This window comes from Mobula hypostoma, chromosome 2, assembly GCF_963921235.1.
Source record: "Mobula hypostoma chromosome 2, sMobHyp1.1, whole genome shotgun sequence".
Taxonomy (NCBI): Eukaryota; Metazoa; Chordata; class Chondrichthyes; order Myliobatiformes; family Myliobatidae; genus Mobula; species Mobula hypostoma.
The window spans coordinates 61493613-61513745 of NC_086098.1; the positions used below are offsets into that span (position 1 = coordinate 61493613).

At 43.5% G+C, this 20133-nt stretch overlaps 1 protein-coding gene across 4 annotated transcripts in view; it reads right to left on the reverse strand.

The window, feature by feature from the left end:
- LOC134340460 (hippocalcin-like protein 1) overlaps positions 1-20133 on the reverse strand; it is a 65043-nt gene that overhangs the window by 8438 nt on the left and 36472 nt on the right. For all 4 annotated transcript variants that reach the window (XM_063037752.1, XM_063037777.1, XM_063037761.1 and 1 more), the window contains one exon: positions 1921-2319. In XM_063037752.1, the coding sequence (XP_062893822.1) occupies positions 1921-2319 (399 nt within the window). The remainder of the gene's footprint in view (positions 1-1920; positions 2320-20133) is intronic.

Consider the following 20133-nt stretch of genomic DNA (forward strand, 5'->3'; position numbering starts at 1 on the left):
CTGAGTAAATTACTGAAGCAATGCAATAATAATCAATCTATCCAAGCATGTGATTACTTCTGCTTAAACTGTTAAGTTCTTCAAGCGACCAAAAATGTTGTTGGCATAGCTTTCAAAACTAGCTAAGAATTAAAATATATTTTATGAATGAAGATTGCTCTCCATTTATGTAACTATATTGCCTCAAGTAAGTCTATCATTAATTTCCTTCTTTTGGGGAAAAAAGGCATGTTAACAGTCTTCTCTGGTAGCTGCCCGAGAAAAAACATTTTATAAAATAATTAGGAACTGGAATAAAATGGCAAGTAGTAATAGAGTTGGAATTAAATTAATTGAAAGGAAAATATTTTAAGGTTGTTTGCCGAGCCCAGAGGTTAGGTCGCAAACGTTTTGTCACCAGACAAGGTGACATCATCAGTGCCAGGCGCTTGTGTTTATATTGGTCCAACTCATTGTTCTGATTGGTTGGTTGCTGTGCTGGCCGCTAATCTCCGCTGGGTCCCAGTCAACCACATAGCTAAGTGATCTCCGTTGGCCTGTATCCCTGGCTGATTGATCAACCAACCAATCAAAACAACGAGTTGGATCAATACAAATGTAAGCAGTCGGTAGGAATAACACTCAATTGTGCATTGATGCTGTCACTGTGACTGGTGACAGAACATTTGCGAGCTAACTTCCAGGCTTCGCAAACAACCCTACAAACAAGCAGCCAACCTGAGCTACCAACCTTTTCTTTCAGTTGAAAGGAAAATATCTGTACATTTTGTGGGAGAAGATAGGGATGTGGGGCTAGCTGGAATGCTGTAACAAAAGGATCAGTATGGACTCAATGGCTGAAAGTCCACCGTATTGACTGTAGCCATTGGATGATTCTGTCTACAGCAAGAGACTGGGAAAATGATTGTCCATTCTCTTCTCTCTCACTTCTCTTGTCCCTGGAGTAACATTTTATGCACACCCTGTAAATTCTCCCTTTTCAAAAAGGTAACTCAATATTCTCATCACATTGGAATCAGAAGTTTTCTTTTCCAAATCAGGAGCCCTTTACTGTTTATTCAATGCCCACCAGTTAAGCTACTGTCCTGCAAATACCAACAAAGTACTGGACAAAACTTGTATCACCCTCAGTTGCTTCTACAATCTACACCGAATTTTATTGTTCTTTTCATACCATTCTAAAGCAGACATAATTCCTTTAATGGTTTCTTCATATAGGCATGGTTTTTCCATGGTATAGGGCTGTGCCCAATGTCCTTTCTATCACTTACATGCAATACAATGGCAGCAACAAGAGCACATTGTGGTAACCTGACCTAACCTTGCTGCTGTTGCCAGGTCTGAAGCCTTTTCATGTATTTATCAAATGTTAACATAAAATACTAGCTCAAAAAATAGTGAAAATGAAATTAAAACTTTGCTATTGTCATCAGCTTGTCCTGAAATTCAACTTCCTGTTTGTCATTAAGCTAATCTAATGGGTGCTTGCATCCTGTTTGAATTTAAACTAAACTTTCACCTACATATCTGACACTACAAAGAACCCTTTGATAATACTGCACACTTATACATTTCAGCTCCCAAAAAAACAAACCTACAACTTTTTCCACCATAACACCCGAGCCTCTCAAAATTGTTCCCATTTCCTTTCCAAAACTTCAGACTCTTTGAACACTAGTTTCTCCACTCCTACTTCAGAGACTTTCACATCTAATATATTGACTAGAATGTTCATCTTCAAATATTTTATAAATTGTACAACTTATCATTGTCAGCCACAGTGAAAACTTTGGGCATGAAATAGAGTGGGTCATCTAAACAGAATCTTGTGTTTTACAATATTAGCAAAATCTGGTGTCAGCGAAATCAAAAAATAAGTTACTGTAACATCAAATTGCACATTTTTATGCATTGGCATACCTGAACAATCTCCAGCATTTCACTTCGACTAATGTACCCATTGCCATCCAGGTCATACATGCTAAACGCCCATTTCAACTTCTGTTCAAGCTTTCCCCGAGACGTAACACTAAGTGCAATTATGAATTCTCTGAAGTCAATAGTTCCATCAGCGTTTGTATCAAAGGTACGGAACACATGCTCTGCAAACTTTGAAGCATCGCCGTATGGAAAAAAGTTTGCATATATTTTCTTGAACTCTTCCACAGTTAAATGGCCACTTGGGCAATCTTTAAGGAAGCCTTTGTACCACTCCTGGAGCTCATGATCTGTGAATTCTGTATTTTCTCGCAAGTCTTGAAGCACCTCCGGACGAAGTTTACTGTTCTGCTTTCCCATCCTCTTGGGTTTGGCTGAAATCTAAGAACAACAGAAAGACAAACATCAGTGAAGTGTTTCAAAGATTCTGCACTCAGGTATCCATAGCATTATACAATTCTCTCAGGCAAATGAGGCAATTCCTGCACTCAAGTTCGAGGCGCCTTGCTGAACCAATAAGCTCAATTTTCCCATTTCATGAGTTCCGCAAAATCAGTCGGAAAATTAAAATTCTATAATTACTCACCAGATTAGCTGGCAATAGAGAAGAAACAAACTTAATTTTTCATGTCGACATTCCTTCACTGGAACCAGAAAAAACTAATATGCAATGCAAGACCATAAGCTAGAAAAGAGTTATGGAGGTCTATGATAGGCAGGAGTTATAAATTGATAAAAGTGACAATGATGATAATGCAAAGAAATAAAGATGGCAATAGAACACACAGAATACATGATACAACCACTACTTGATTATTATCTTAGTACTGAGCATGACTTTTTGGAGTTGTATACTGTACCCGGTGCTCCCAGTGTGACCTCTCCACATTGGTGAGACCCGGCCTAGACTGGGGTACTCCTTGTCAAGCACCGCGGCTCCGTCTGCAAACAGCAGAACTTCTACAGGGTCAATCATTTTAATTCCTCTCCCCATTCTCGGTCTGACATGGCAGTCCATGGCCTCTTCTGCCATGATGAAGCCACCCCCTGGTTGGATGAGCAGCACTTCATATTTTGTCTAGGTAGCCTGCAGCCTGGTGGCGTGAATATGGATTTCTCCAACTATCTGTAATTCCACCTCCCCCCACCTCCCCCCCACACACTTATTCATTTCTCCATGCTGGCCTCTTACCACTTCTCCTCACCTGCGTACCACCTCCCCCAGTGCCCCTCCACCTTCCCTTTCTCCCATGATCAACCCTTCTCTCTTCAGAGTCACTCTTCTCCGGCCCTTTACCTTTTCCACTTAACACTTATCAGCTTCTTATCATATCCCCCCCCCACCCCCCCAATCTGGCTTCATCCATCACCTTCTGGCTTGTCTTGCTTCCCGTCCCCCCACTTTCTTATTCTGGCATCTTCTCGCATCAGATCCAGACATGAGGATCTTGGCCCAAAATGTCGACTGTTTATTCATCTCCATAGATGGTACCTGACCTGCTGAATTCCACCAGTGTTTTGTGTGCATTGCTCCGGATTTCCAGCATCTGCAGGATTTCTTGTGTTTATGACTCGTGTACACACCAATTTTATGGGTTTGAAGATGGCTGGCGAAGCCAAGGAGGAACTGGATACCAAAAGGTGTAAGTGACGGCCAGCTGAATGGGCAGAAAGGTTGCAACAAGATGGCGCCATCAAGTTGTGACTGGTGCAGCTCCAATAAGAATCATCAAATATTCCTCTTTAGGACCACATCTGAAATCCACAGTCATAGCCATGGGCACTTTAGTAAGGAATATTGTTTTACGGCATTTAAAATATCTGTTGATATGCAAAATCAACAAACCTCGGGTGCCAGACCTGTGTCACGAGTGCAGTTCCACTTTCAGAAAATGGAAGTGGGGATACCACACTGGGCTACAAATTTGATTGAAACGCTGAGGCTTTAGACTTTAATTCCCGAATATCCTTCTGGTGAATACACAACTTTTGGAAAATAAAATTGAAGATCACAGAGCAAAGTTGCTGTCGTAGAGGGACATCAGGGACTGCTGTGTATTTTGCTTTACAGAAACGTGGCTCATACCTGCCATTTCGGACGCAGTTCTGTAGCCCAATGTGTTCACCATTCTCTGCAAAGTCACGACACTTCAGTCTTCTAAAGGTAGGGGGAGGTGGAGTATGTTTTATGATCCACTCATCATGGTGCACAAACTTGCAGTTCTGTCTCAGTACTGCACAGCCCACCTGGAACATCTAGTGGCCAAACGTCCATTTTATCTGCTGACGGAGATTTCTGCCATCATCCTGCTAGTGGTGTACATTCCACCTCAGCCCAATGTCAGTCAAGCTCTGTCGCAGCTGAGCAATGTCATCAGCAGGCACGAAACCTTCCCTATCATTGTGGGAGATTTCAACCACGCCAGCTTGAAGAAGTCTCTGAAAAGCTACCACCTGTGAAGCCACACACTTGACCACTGTTATTCCACCAGCCAGAGTGCTTACCATGTCATCCCACGTGTACATTTTGTAAAGTCTAAATACCTGGCAGGACATCTCCCAGCATATAGGCAGAGACTAAAGACTGCAGCACCAGCTGTGAGGACCAAGAAAACATATCACTTACATGACTGCTTTGAAATCTTGGACTGGATGATATTCAGGGATTCATCTTTGAGTCTGAATAAATTTACCACAGTTGTCACTGACCTCATCAAAACCTGTGTGGACGAGTTTGTGCTTCTGAGAACATACCAGATATATCCAAACCAAATGCCGTGGATGAACCAGGAGATTCATAGTCTGCTGAGAGCTTGATCTATGGCATTTAAGACCGATGATCCAGAACTATACAATTCCAAGTACGACCTCAGTAGACACTTAAGAGCAAAGTAACAATTCTGTTGAGGTTTGAGACAGAATCAAATGCACATCAGCTCTGCAGGGTTTACAGGCCATTACTTCCTACAAAGTGAAACCTAATGTCATGAATGGCTGCGATGCTTCACTCCCCAATTAGCTCACCACCTTTTACGCACGCTTTGAAAGGGAGAATAAAACTACGGTTGTGTGAATCCCTGCCGCATTTGGTGACCTTGCGATCTTCATCTTCAAGCCCAACATCAGGACGTCTCTCAAGAGGATGAACCCTCGCAAGGTGTTGCAACCTTTCACTGACCTTCCTTCGCTCATCGGCCCCTGGGCTCCCGCCCCGAGCCCAGACCCAGCGGGTCCGGCTACCGTCTCCTCAAGCCACGTCTTCTCTCTTCACCCTCCTCACGCCCTCTCCCCCAAGCCCGCGCAAATTAACAGCTTTCGCACAGAAAGAATAACATCTATCCCAATTGGTTAGCAAATGAATACAAGCCCCATTATCACTAATTATAACCCAAATATACTGCTATAGAGAACCACTGTCTCAGCAGTTAACAGTACAGAGAAGCCATCTTATTCACCTTAGCAGTAACGTAAAAGAAGAAACCTTTACACTCTCCCCCACCAAATTTAGTCATGTCCTCATGACTTCTAAATAACTCGCCAACCCTTCCTGTAGACACAAAAACACAATCCAGGTACAAACAGTGACATTGCTCCCCAAACAGTAGACCTTAGGCCCTGTTCCCTAGGCGCTACATAGGCCAACCTATCTGGGAGTTTCCTAATCTTTCGAGACCTCCGTACCCCCTCACCCAAACCCTTCAGGCTTGGACACTACTGGGGATACCTCAGGTCTGCTTGCCAAATCCTCTCTCAATCTCTCACTCATGCCCCCACTGCATTTCGGTGCCTCCTGTCCTGTGTCCGTCTCTCCTTCAGTAACCCAGGCTGCCCACAGCTAGCACCCCCACCTCACCTGACTCAGTGGGAGAAGGGCCAGGAGTCTCTTCATCCAACAAGGGGAAGTTAGTGAAAGGCAGCATGTACCACACCTTCATGTTGTCATCCTTCGAATCCACATTCTTCTCCTTTTACTCGATTTGTAGCTGCTGTTTGGTTTTCTCCAAACTGGAGCACTTGGCCTGAGCTGCCTTTGCAGCCTCCTGCAATCGAGACGTCAGCTTCCTCTTTGACTCCTCTGCCTCCAGCCGCAGTAGTTCGGACTCACGCTTCGTGTTCATCTCCATCTGGGACGCAATTACACCACCAGCTTCTTCCAAGCTGTTCTGGATCAATTTCTCCAGTTTCTGCTGATCCTTTCGAAGGCTGGTCATTGTTTCGTCTCTCTGGATTACTTCATCAGTAAATGACCGCCATTTTGGCTTGGAATTCTGTTTTCCTGTCTCCACTTTGACGTGCGTAGGCTCCAATTCTTCAATTTTTGTCCCAAAATTGTGGCACTCAGTCTCCGGCCTGCATCTCTGAGCGTTCAGTTCAGCGGTGCAAATCTCCTCTCTCAGCAGAACACTCACAAGCTGCATCCTTCTCCAGACCTGGCACTCGTCCAAAGAAAGTTTTACTTTGTTAACCCCTAGTCACCTGGGATCCCTCACTTGCCTCGCTTCATAGTCGTCCAAGGCGAATCCCAATACTAGGAGATCATCCAAATACACCAAAACTCCAAACAATTCCACATCCCCCACCGTCTTCCTCATGCCCTGCTGGAAAGTTGCAAGGGCTCCGGATATGCCCTGGGGCATCTTTTCGGACTGGAAGAATCTCAGGGGACTTTTAACGGCCGTCTTCTCATTGTCGGCCTCACTCATCGGGATCTGGCAACATCCACTCCTCAGATCCAGCACGTTAAACCACTTCGCACCACTCAAGGCAGACCAGTGCGCCTACGACCCTCGGGACTGCATGCTGGTCAGGGATAGTGCGCCTGTTCAGGGTCCTATAACCCACACACACGCTGCCTGCGTCCTCCACGTCTACAGAGGTCAGTCGTCGCAACTTCTCTCACCGAGGTGTCTTCAGCGGTCAACTCCCCCCTCTCGTAGTACGTTGGAGCATCCACTAAGTGGGTCTCACCCTCAGATACTTCCCCTGGGCCGTACCACCATCGGCTCTCATTTAAATTCAGTACTGGCCCAATTGCTGCTACACACGTCCTCACAAGCAGCTCGAAACATGGGTGCACAGACAATGCCCCCACCTCCTCCTGGCAGGGCCCCATGGGCCTCCTCACCAGCGGGGTGTTGGTTCCCTCCAGAATCGAAATGCTGCCCATCTCAATGGTGTGCGGACACATCAGCACCAACGATTCACGAACCTCAGACACCTCCACCTTGGCCTCCGAGGCCTCCAGTTTCACTGACCAATAATCGTCTTCTGGATAATCCCCAGCATTGATATTCTGACTTTCCAGTGCCCGGAATGGTGTCAAGGGTAAATGCTTCAAATACCGGTTGTAAAACGAACTGTACAACAACTTGACCTGCACCCCGGTGTCAAGGATGGCCTTAGCGTAGCCTCCCTCCATCCGTAACGACACACTGAAGCGTGGTCCCACTGAGCCCTCAGAAATAGGGTCCTTTTCTTCCTGGAGTTCCTTGGTACATTGCTGGGAACATGTTCCCCCAGAGACCCCAATCCATTACCCTACTGGGCCTCCATTAAGTTTCCCGACACCTCTCTGATCAGCTGACCAACTGAGGGAGGGGCTGATCCCCTTAACGGATCCCCTGGCACCGCAAGCAATTTATCTGCTCCCCTAGCCAGAGAAGATACCCTGAAAACTTGCCCCCAATCTCCTGACACAGGTATGGAAAGCCTCCCAGATGCTGCATTTTACTTCCAGTCGAACCAAACGCATTTTCCCCTCGCTTTCAGATAACTGGCAGTTGTCACCACGGGGTAATTGAACCTAACAGTTCCAACACCGTCAACAGCCCACCTACTCGAACTTTCAGCCAATCCCTGCCGCTCTCCCTCAACCGAGCACTGCCACTCTGACAACTGAGAGATCTGTTCCGCCCACGTCTCGTACACCTCCACCCCCTCCTTCCTGACAGTATGGACAGTCCCTGGCCCCGCCTCACCCAGGGCACCAATAGACACCGGCAATCCCACTTCCGTGATATCAGCGCTAGCTCGCGCTGAAGGTCTGAGCCCGCCATTTTATCAACTTTTCATCTATGACTTTAAACTTGCCATCAGCTTTAACCATACTCAAAAATCGAAATAACAATTCATCCAAGGTACAAATACCCACCCCACTCAGCCCGTTACCAACCCCAATCCCACAGAGGCACACATGTCTAACCGCAATCACACAGAGACACACCAGCACTGACTTAAACAGGGCAAACACGCAGTATCCTACAAAAATCTATATCCCGGACAAGTAACCCCACATTGTAAGACTCATTGCATCTAGTGGCATGATCTCGGGGGTGGCGCCCCCCTCCCCGACCAAACTTTAGCACTCTTGTTTGGGTGGATGATGCGTGTTGTGTCCCCTGTGTAGCATCAGTACCCCGAAATAACATTCAGTCCACAATGTGCGGATAAACGATGAAGATTTTATATTTACGTATGGGGTTAGTAGAGAAACAAAAGAAAAGGAAAACAAATAAAAGGCGCCAATAATCTCATAAACATGTCTAGTGCACAAACGTTGGAGCTCATGGATTCCCTTTCGCTGATCCTCCTTCACTCGTCTGCCCCTGGGCTCCCACCCCGAGCCCAGGCCCAGCAGGTCCGGCAACCATCTCCTCAAGCCACGTCTCCTCTCTTCATCCTCCTCGTGCATTCTACCCCAAGCCCATGCAAACTAACAGCTTTCACACAGACAGAAAGAATAACATCTATCCCAATTGGTTAGCAAATGAATACAAGCCCCGTTATCACTAATTATAACCCAAACATGCTGCTATGGTGAACCACTGTCTCAGCAGTTAACAGGACAGAGAAGCCATCTTATTCACCTTAGCAGTAACATAAAAGAAGAAACCCTTACATTAGTAATACTTATTAATGCTGTTTATTGACTATAACTCAGTGTTCCACAGAATTGTACCTTTAGTTCTAGTCAATAAGTGCCAAAACCTCAGCCTCCGTACTTCTCGCTACAACTGACTTCCCCACCAGGAGACCACCGTCTTTGCGGACTGGAAATAACATCTCCTCCTTGCCGAGGATAGCCTACTATCTTAGCCTACTGCTCTACTCTCTCTCTACACCCACAACTATGGCTATGCACAGCTCAAACGCCATCTATAAATTTGCTGATGACACAACTACTGCTGGTAGAATTTCAGATGGTGGCGAGGAGGTGTACAGGAGTGAGACAGATAGCTGGTTGACTGGTGCACAGCAACAACCTGCACTCAATGTTAGTAAGACCAAGGAAGTGATTGTGAACTTCAGGAAGGGAAGTCAAGGGAACAGACACCAGTATTCATTGAGGGATCACAGAAGTGGAAAGGGTGAGCAGTTTCAAGTTCTGGGTGACAACATCTCTGAGGATCTAGCCTGATCCCAATGTATCGATGTAGTTACAAAGAAGACATGATTGCGGCTACATTTCATTAAGAGTTTTGAGGAAAGCTGGTATGTCACCAGTGATGCTCACTAATTTCTGCAGATGTGCTGTGGAGAGCATTCTAACTCATGGCAGCACCGTTTGGCATGGGAGGGCCACTGCAAAGGATTGTAAAAAGCTGCAGAAAGTTGTAAACTGAGCTGGCTGCATCATGAGCACTAGTCTCGCCAGCATCTGGGACACCTCACTTTCAAAAACGTGACATCATTAATGACCCTCAGCACCCAGGACATGCTGCCTTCTCATTGCTATTAGTGAGGAGTTACAGGAGCATGAAGACACACACACGCATACACACACAAAGCCTTAAAGATACAGCCTTGACATTTTTTCCACTGTCTGCCACAGATCAGAGGTGGTAGAATTTGGCAACTACAGAAGCAATTCCAATTATCTGCCAAAGTATTTGCAATAGTTGTCCTCCTTCCAGAAGACATGCGTTATTCTGCAAACTGCTGTTGATTTGGTCTGCAGCATACAACAGCTTCAAGAAAATTACAGGGAGCCACAGTGTCAGTTCTATTTGGTTTCTGACTCCAAGTACTGTGGAGTATCATTCGTGAAGTTGGCAGACTAGAGAAATTCACTTTCATCTAGTATATGATTGAAGACCAATGATTTGAATCAGTTGCACTACAACACTAAACCAGATTTTAATGTTATCTGCTTTCAAGTAGAGCTTTCATTAGCCTAACACTTCACTCAAATTCTTCTTCCTGCCAGGCTACATGTTGCGTCTGACAAGCTATCCACAAGATTACAACAAATTGACAAGATTTAATCTAAATTGCCTCCACTTATGAAGCAAGGTTAATTGAAACCAAGACATTAGCATGCAGATGTTCATGTGCACATGAGCACGCACATACACACAGCCAAGCTCCAAATCCCCATTGACTTATTCATTGGACTTACATTTAATATCCGTGAAACAAGACTCCTCTATTGATTTACCCCTGCTTTACCACACTGCTCCCTAATAATAAAGGCCACTACAAGATTCTGGAATTACATAGACCACTTTCCATATCTTTAGTCTGTGCCGGTAGCATAGAAGCATCTACATCAGACTTCAGAGTGAGAGGTCCTAGGTTCAAATCCGGTCAGCTCCTTGCATGACTCTTCCTACGTAGAGCATCAAGCTGGCAACTCGAGGTTGCCACCTGATGTGCCAAATGTTACCTCCACAAATGTTACCAAATTCATTGAAAGAATAAGTGAACCTACAACAGTGTACACCCCCAAGTCAACACTGCCAGCATCAAAGCTCTGATTGCTCTCAGCTGAATAGGCTTACATGGCAGCAGGCACAGGATAGATACAGGTTTCCCCCGCCATCCAAAGGTAGAGCGTTCCTATGAAATGGTTCGTAAGCTGGAATGTCATAAAGCGAAGAAGCAATTACCATTTATTTACATGGGAAAATTTTGTGAGCATTCGCAGACCCAAAAATAACCTACCAAATCGTGCCAAGTAACACATAAAACCTAAAATAACTAACATATAGTAAAAGCAGGAATGATATGATAAAAACACAGCCTATATAAAGTAGAAATACTTCTCTACAATCATTGCCGCACTGTTCTCCGTAGCGAAAATCTCACGCAAGCGCTCTCGGCAGAAACACGGCGCAAGCGCTGTTGCAAAAACGCGGCACAAGTACTCTCGGCAAAAACACTCTCTCCAGTAACCTTTAAGCTATGAAGCTGCCAAATCATACCAAATACACAGCCTATATAAAGTAGAACTAGCGCATGTACAATGTAGTATCACTTATCGGAATTGGGAAGACAGCACCGAGCACACTGATGATGGTGTGTTAGGCTGAGTCGTCCGACCCTACCCTCCAGGCTGCCAACGAATACCAATCCGTGAAGCATGCAGTGGTACAGCGGTAGCCAGGACACACCCAGCACATCTTTAAGAAAAAAGCCGAAATAAACAAGCTAATTAATTAGGTGCCACCTGGCATGTAAATGTCGACCCAGATCAGAGGTGACGCAATCGGCAATCGTCACTGTTCTAGGCCGACATTTATGTGTCGGGCGGCACCTAATTAATTAGCTTGTTTATTTTGGCTTTTTTTTCCTCAAAGATGTGCCGGGTGCATCCCGGCTACCGCTGCATTCTCCACGAATCGGTATCTGTCCGCAGCCCGGGGGTTGGGGTGGTGGGACACTGAGGTGTCGTCTGTTTCCATCAGGGCAGGCAGCTCATCTTCTTCTATGTCTGCCTGTCTCGATGTCGAAGGTCGAGGTTCATCATCTGCTGTGGCTGATGTGGAAGGCTTGAAAAACGACAGTATGCTTGACTGCTAGCCTCGCGCATTTTTCTATCATACAGTTCTTTGTAAGCACTCAAACCATCTTGCAAATATGCCCTAAACCAACATACCCTTTCAAAATTAAAGTTGTACTTTATCATTGCAGCAAAAATCTCATGCAGTTGCTTCACGTTCAGTTCCTGGACGACTTCACTTTCGGTCTGTTTGCTACTGCATTCAGTTTCGATTGTTATCCTTTCCTCTTCCAATTGTGTTAGCTCTTCATCTATCAGTTCTTGGTCATGGGATGCCAAAACCTCTTCAACATCATCTTCGTCAACTTCCATAAGCCAAACTCACTTTGTCCTTACTTCGTTCACCACGATCGAAACGCTTAATTATGTCTAGCTTTACGCTAAGTGTAACACCCTTACAAGCTCTTTTAGGCTTTTCCGATACTGTAGAACTCATCTTGCAAACGGCTGCTCACAGGCACATGTTTAAGCAATGCCGGCTAGAATGCAGTTCTGAACGTTCGAAAAGTGGGGGACACCTGTACATCCCAAAGTAGTCAATGGTGTCCATAGTTATTGGGAGGGGCCTGGTGAATCAGGAAGGCCATTGTCCCTCTTAATTATCATTAAACATGCTAACATTGGTGACAGGTTGTATTTAATATCCATGTTCAATGTGCCCCTCCAAAAATGGCCACTTTTGAATGCCACCCTGCATCCTTTCAATGGCAGCATAAATATCTTGGGGTGGAGATGGTAAGGGTGCAGAGGCGCAAGAGCGCATGAGAAAAAAGAACAATGAAATTTCTAAAATCAGGAAGGTAAATAAAGTTGTATTCTGAAGAGCTGTGCCCCAGGGACAGAACCTGTAGACTGTGCCTGTACCAACTTCAGGGAAAAAATTATCTTAAACTTTCCCTCAGCAACTTAACTCTCGCAGATGTGTGGCATCATTAGGAGTGACCGCTGCACCGTTCATGAGACAGAATTCCAGCTTTAAACTGAGTACACTCTCCATGGTTAACAGAATTAAACTGCAGAGATACAGAACAGATCTCAGTTGCTCAAAACTTGCCACTGCATGGCACTACATGCCAATTGAAGTGTACTCAATCTCATGCTCCACAGGACCTTTATCACTTTACAGTTACCAAACCAGAGATGAATGCTTTCCAATTCCTTTCGATCACCTACATTAAAGACATGCAGGAATGTTAAGCAACACACACAAAAAATGCTGCCTGGCCTGCTGCGTTCCTCCAGCATTTTTGTGTGTGTGTTGCTTGAATTTCCAGCATCTGCAGATTTCCTCGTGTCTGCATGCAGGAATGTTGTTCATCTGCATGGTTAAGCACAACACCGGAACATGCATCACAACTCCATCTATCATAAAACAGATCACTGGAATAGCACAAGCCAGCACCATAAACATACCACTTCAGAGTCCAAAAGCACACTGCAGCAATGGTCTAATACATCATTGTCAATGTGACGTGTGATCTTCATCACCTAAGATAGCAAGTCAGCAGCTGTGTTGGACCAATATCATTCAGTCACACCCTACCCTGGTTTGAAAATACAGTAATCCCCGAGTCAAAAAAACCTTGAACTCCCAACACAACGCCAAGGAAAACCTTATCTACAAGCACAAGAAGAATTCAATGCTGTTCCCCTTTCACCTTCCCCGAATGATTTTTTAAAACTGCATACCTATGATTTTTTTCCAATCTAACTGCCAAAGTTCTTTTCCTTTTTGCATTTGTTTTTTTTCTCCTTAGGAAAGGAAATTACATACATTTATGCTGTTCCATTGGCAGATGTACATTTAATCTGGTCCTCAATCAGCTGTTCATACTACTCAGCAAAACATGATCCTAGAATTGCTGGCGAAAATCAACGCTTACAGCTTCCACTTCAAAGCTGCATCACTGAATGGTTCCCACATGGCAGTGACATTGAGTCATAAAGAGAATGAATAGGGAAGCAACAAAATGAAGGGCACCGAGGATCTCACGTTGTCTGTACATACCGGCTGTGTGGTGGTAAAAGCACAACAGCACCTCTTTTACCTCAGGCAGTTGAAGAAGTTTGGTATGTGCCTCCAAATCCCAAGAAATTTCTACTGGGGCACAATTGAGAGCATCCTGACTGGCTGCATCACTGCCTGGTATGGGAACTGTACCTCCCTTAATCACAGGACTTTGCAGAGAGTGGTGTGGACAGCCCAGATGTGAACTTCCTTCTATTCAGGACATTTACAGAGACAGGTGGGTAAAAAGGGCCTGAAGGATCATTGGGGACCGAAGTCACCCCAACCACAAACTGTTCCAGCTGCTACCATCCAGGAAATGGTACTGAAGCACAAAAGCCAGGACCAACAGGCACTTCCACCAGGACATCACACTGATTAATTCACACTGATACAAATGCATTCCTATGTTATATTGACTATCCTGTTGTACATACAAGTTACTATAAATTGCACATTTAAAATGTAGTCGTAATGTAAAGATTTTTACTCCTCATGTATGTGGAGGATGTAAGTAATAAAGTCAATTCAATCCAATCCAATCCTTCGAGATACACTGAGGGAAGACGGTGACTATACTTCACTAGGAGTTTGAAAAGATTTGGTATGTCAACAAAAACACTCAAAAACTTCTGTAGATGTACCATGGAGAACATTCTGACAGGCTGCATCACTGTCTGGTATGGTGGGGCTGCTGCACAGGATCGAAAGAAGTTGCAGTGGGTCGTAAATTTAGTCAGCTCCATCTTGGGTAGTCGCCTACAAAGTACCCAGGACATCTTCAAGGAGAGGTGTCTCAGAAAGGCAGCGTGCATTATTAAGGACCTCCAGCACCCAGGGCATGCCCTTTTCACATTGTTACCATCAGGTAGGAGGTACAGAAGCCTGAAGGCACACACTCAGCGATTCAGGAACAGCTTCTTCCCCTCTGCCATCCAATTCCTAAATGGACATTAAACCCTTGAGCACTACCTCACTTTTTTTTATTATATATCATTTCTGGTTTTTGCATAATTTTTAATCTATTCAATATACATATACTGTAATTTATTTATATTTTTCTTCTATATTATGTATTGCATTGAACTGCTGCTGCTAAATTAACTAAAATTCATGACATGCCAATGAGAATAAACCTGATCGTGATTCAATAAACAAAAGAAAGCTGGGAAGAATAAACCAAGGAAAGACAGAATCATGACTGGCATATGTCGTGAAATTTGTTGTTTTGTGGCAGTACTTTGCAATATATAGTAAAAACTAAATTACAATAAGTACAGTATATGCATATAATTAAGTAGCGCAAGAGGGGATGCAAAAATAGTAAGGTACTGTTCATGGGTTCACTGCCCATTCAGAAATTTTATGGCAAGAAGGGATGGGTACACAATAAGCCTTAAATTTTGTATGCACGCAAGTTTCAAACTCTGTAAAACAATCATTGTCTTAATGTAACAGTTACCCAAGGCAATACAAAGCTTTCAAATTCTTCAGAAATACATTGTGAATGCTTGAGAACTATGAAGAAGCGCATATGTCAGTTTTTGTCTTGCTTGCATTTAACAAAGGGCAAGGAGCAATCATGAGAAGTCACATCTGGGCACTTGGAGCTGAAAGGCATTTGCTCTTTATTTGAGTTCAGAGTCCTGAATCTGAGCTGACCGATTACAGTCACAGAGCCAAAATTAGAAAATCAGAATACACTGACAAGTACTAAGAGTCAGCGACACATAATGTACTCTAACATTCTCTTTTCCACATGTAAAATGCTAAAATAGCTTGAATCAATTTAATTCTTGAAGCTAAAATAAAGTTAAGTTTGTTAAGTGCTGATTCTAAATTTTGATTTACTTTGACACTGGTGTGATGTATTTAAGGCACTGACATTAATCTATAGATAAGTAGGGGATTTAGATCTTATGGACTTCATTAAGCAGACAGTTCAATACTGAAGTATATTAGGAAACTTGCCTGCTGATCAAATAACCCAGTATTAAAACCATTTACTTTCAGCATAATTCATTTAGACTTTAAACCAAAAGCTACCACTCTTGCTGTCTCTGCACAATCCTTCAAAACAATTGGAAAGGTCAGCATTCTCTCTCAGGCCAATATGCTCAGCAGCAAAGCTTTAATTACATGTAGTCAGCTCAAACAGGAAAACCGTGTCATTTGCGTGCCCGACACCAAAATCCCACAACTCAGAGCTCCACCTGAGAGGTTATCACAGAGAAAACTCAATCCTTCCTTGAGGCTAAGAAAATGTATCATCCTCATCAGAGCATGGAAATCTCCTGGCTTGTGACAACTCAGAATGAAAAAGGAATGTCTAGAATGGGACCGCTAGTCTGCCAGGAGCAGATATAATTCAAATTGAAGAAAAGGCAGGAGCCCACCACCACCTGTCCAAACACCAGTTCCATCTCTCAGGCATAATCCAGATCTCATACGAGCTTCATTCGTCACTTCAGAACCCAGAGAAATGAACTGGAAGCAAGAGAACACCAAGCTCAAGGAACAACTTAAGAGTGTTATTCTACTGCTTTCTGCTGGAGTCTCTCCAAACATTACTTACAACTGTATTTAAAAACTGTGCAAATATATCTTAATGGAAAGTGAGAAGTGATATCTCAGAAAGAATCAAAGAAACATCGGGTGGGGGCGATGGGGGAATGGAGAGGACTCTCCATTTGATTCTTCTGAAATTAAACCTTACAGCACCTCAACCCAAAATATGATTTAAATCCCCACGACCGTATAAACAGAGTAAATTCTGAGGTTCAGAAAGGTCAGCATTTCCCCAGGTTAGATTTTATTTTCCCACATCTGCTGGCAGAGTTGCCAGAGTTGTCCGAGATGGTTTCGTTCTTATGGGGATATATAGCCAGGCAGACTGAGAACTCGTGAGCAATTTGACACACAAGTATAAAATGCTTTGTTCACCATGGGTGTTTAATTAACTGTAAAAACTGGTTCTCTGGAGCAGTAAATACCTCCTCAGCAAAATCCCAGTTGTTTTAAAATCATCTGCAACAACAAAGCATGCACCCACAAGTAGCTTCCCCTTACCCCCCGCCAATTTTCATTCCCAATGATGACATATCATTACATCACATCTCTATCAAAAACACATTTAAAAACTAAAAAAAAATGTGAAATATCTAAGGATTTCCAGACAAGAAAAATAATTTTATCATGTGCCATAAATGACGCATGTCACTGAGAGAAATTGATAGAAGTGAAATGCTAGCAATTATGCAAGGAATGATGCTTTAAAAAGTTAAGTTTTATGGAGGGTTTTATAAGAGACAGGCAGCATGGAGAGGTTTGGAAGAGCATCTCAGGAAGAGCAAGAAAGTTAATTAAACTTGTTTATTTACCTACATTTTTGGAGCTCTTAATTTTGGAACAGGAAGCTGCCAATAAACAAACACATGAAAATCTGCAGATGGTGGTAATCCAAGCAACACAAACAAAATGCTGGAGGAACTCAGCAGGCCAGGCAGTATCTATGGAAGAGTGAGCAGAGACAGGTCATCAGGACTGATGAAGGGTTTTGGCTCAAAACGTCGACTGTTTACTCTTTTCCATAGATGCTGCCTGACCTGCTGAGTTCCTTCCTCCAGCATTCTGCATGTATTGCTGCCAATGAACAATACCACTCAGACAAATTACTCTGAGACGAAATACCCATATGCAAGAGCGATCACAATATTCAGGTCAGCTAGAAAACAGTTTGTTAAGGGATAAATTAAGTGCACTTATTCCAAGGGATTTTATCCAGAAATTGCTTCTCATATGATTACCCAAAAGCAGATAAACCACAGGTCAACATGAATTGGTTAACAGCAGCTACTTGGAAATGTCATCCACTTACTTACTTCAAACCAAAACACTAACATTGTTTGTCAAATGGACAGCTAGAAAAGAACCAAAAAATCAGTTGTGGTTTGGCTTACCATAACTGAAAGGATCAGAGTACAAATTTGTAATGTGCAATAACTTAAAATAAAAAATTACTATTCCTCCTTCATTTGCATGAACGTGAAGCACGGCAAACCAACCTATAAATACAAAATTGCATGGGATTAAAGCAACAAATTTCAGCTATATATTGGTTCGTCACAGAATAGAGTCAGAATCAGAACCAGATTCAACATCACTGACATGTTGTGAAATTTGTTGTTTTATAGCAGCAGTACATTGCTTACATAATAATAACCATTAATTATAATATAAAAACAAATTAAGTAGTGCAAAGAGAGAGGAAATAAAACACCACATAGAACACTGCAGCACAGAAACTGGCCCATCTAGCCCATGATGAATTATACTGCCTAGTCCCATAGCCCTCGATACCCCTCGCATCCATATGCCTATCAAAATTTCTCTTCAACGTTGAAACTGAACCGTTATCTGCCACTTCTGCTTGTAGCTTGTTCCACACGCTCACTGTTGTCCCTGGACTCAGAACACACGCACACTCACTCCTCAGTCGCACTTCATTTCCCTTGTGCACAAGGACAACAGCATGGCCTCTGTCACTACATTGTACTGAATGCTGAACAGAGAAAGGCCCTGTTTTTCCAGAATTGACTAGCAGTTACAAACCAGACCATTTGGTAAACTGTATATGTTTGAATTCCTTACTTAGGAGGTCAATCGCCATTCACAATAGAGGTGTTAAAGTTGATTGTAACTAGAAGCTAACAACTGCTGATGCTTTGAAATTAGTAAAGCAATTGTCAGGAAGGTATGTGGGTAGGTGTGTGTGCTCGGTCACATCCTTTCATTATATTCTTTTCGTCTCCAGTAAGTGTAAGCTGCTTTGCAAAGGGAAGCTATGCTCTTCAAAGACCTTATCTACCTGGACTGTCTGCACTCTATCTGCAATCCATCCTTGCCTGGACATTGTTAACCCCCACCTTGCCACGACTTCCAAACTCCCCTTTTGTCCTCCAGAGGACAACACAAATCCTGGTGTATTTAAGTAGCACACAGTCTCTCAAAGTCCATGACAATTTCGTCGGGGACAGTTGGTTGTTTGGTCATGATGGAGACAGCTGTTCGGTCAGCCACCACTCCAAAGCGTAATCTCAGGCAAGAGGTTAAGATAAATATTACAAATAGTAAGTAATATTACGACTACTACGAAGGGTGATACCAGCTAAAGGGTCTCCTTTAGGTGATGGAGTCCTACGTAACTCCTGCCCTGTAATCCTTAGCTCATCAGCATCTAGCTGGATATGCAGAGCTAAAAATCGGTGATGTTCCCAAGTGTATCAGAGATGTACATGTAACACTCTTGACCAATAACCATCTCTCTCAGATTAAAAAAACTCCAGTGCCAATCGATTTTGAAGGGCCACAGTGCAAATTGCCACCAGTTCATCAGTCATGGCACTGATGGCCTGGCTTGTACCATGTAGTGCTAAGGCTGTATCATCGGCCAATTTCTCCACCCGAGGCCATGTTAATGCTTTCACAAGCCAATCTGGAAGGCTCCCAGAACAGGAACACTACAATTCAGAAATGTTCTTGTCTCCATAATAGCCCTTTCATGGCAGCTACACACAGCAGGATGTAGAGAGCACGTAAGCAGGTGGTACATAGATGATACTAGATGGACCAGATAACTACAACCCTTCCATGGGCTTGATTCAGGCCAAAGATCCCATTTTAGAAGTAGCAGTCAGAGAAGGCTCTGATGGTCACATACCCAGCAAGTAATGTTAATGGAATTTGGAGGGTCTCCTGTGGTATAGGCATTGCATGTGTTCTTATCTAAATCTAGTCTTGTCCCATGGTAACTACAGCAACAGACTCCACATGAAGCAGCTTTAGAGCAGAGGGTTATGTAGTTCATTGCAGGACAAATTACGGCACTATTTGGCAGGAACTAAGGGGTTAATTGGGAATGGCTATTTTTAGACAAGTCCAATATAACATGTGGATGGTGCTTAAGACCATTTGCAAAGAACAGAGGATGGGCATGTTCCAGTCAGACAGACACACAAGGACAGCAAGTTCCGGGAACCTCGGATCTCAAGAGAGGTGGTGAATTTAATCAAGCAAAAGAAAATGGATGTAAGGTTTAGGAAACTAAAATAAATCAAAGTCCAGAGGATCATAAAGAAGCCAAATAAAAATTCAAGGGAATTATGAAAACCAAGAGGAGCCATGAAAAGTTCTTGAGACATGGGAATTAAAGAGAAACCCAAAGCAATATATAGATACACCAAGAGCAAGAGGATAAATGTGGAACGGGTAGACCACTAAATATAAAGGCAGGAATATGTGCTTGGAGGCAGAGGATGTGAATGAGGTCCTAAGTGAGCACTCTGCATCAGTATTTACCAAGGAGAAGGATGTGGAGGATAGCAAAATCAGCGCAGTACATGATAAT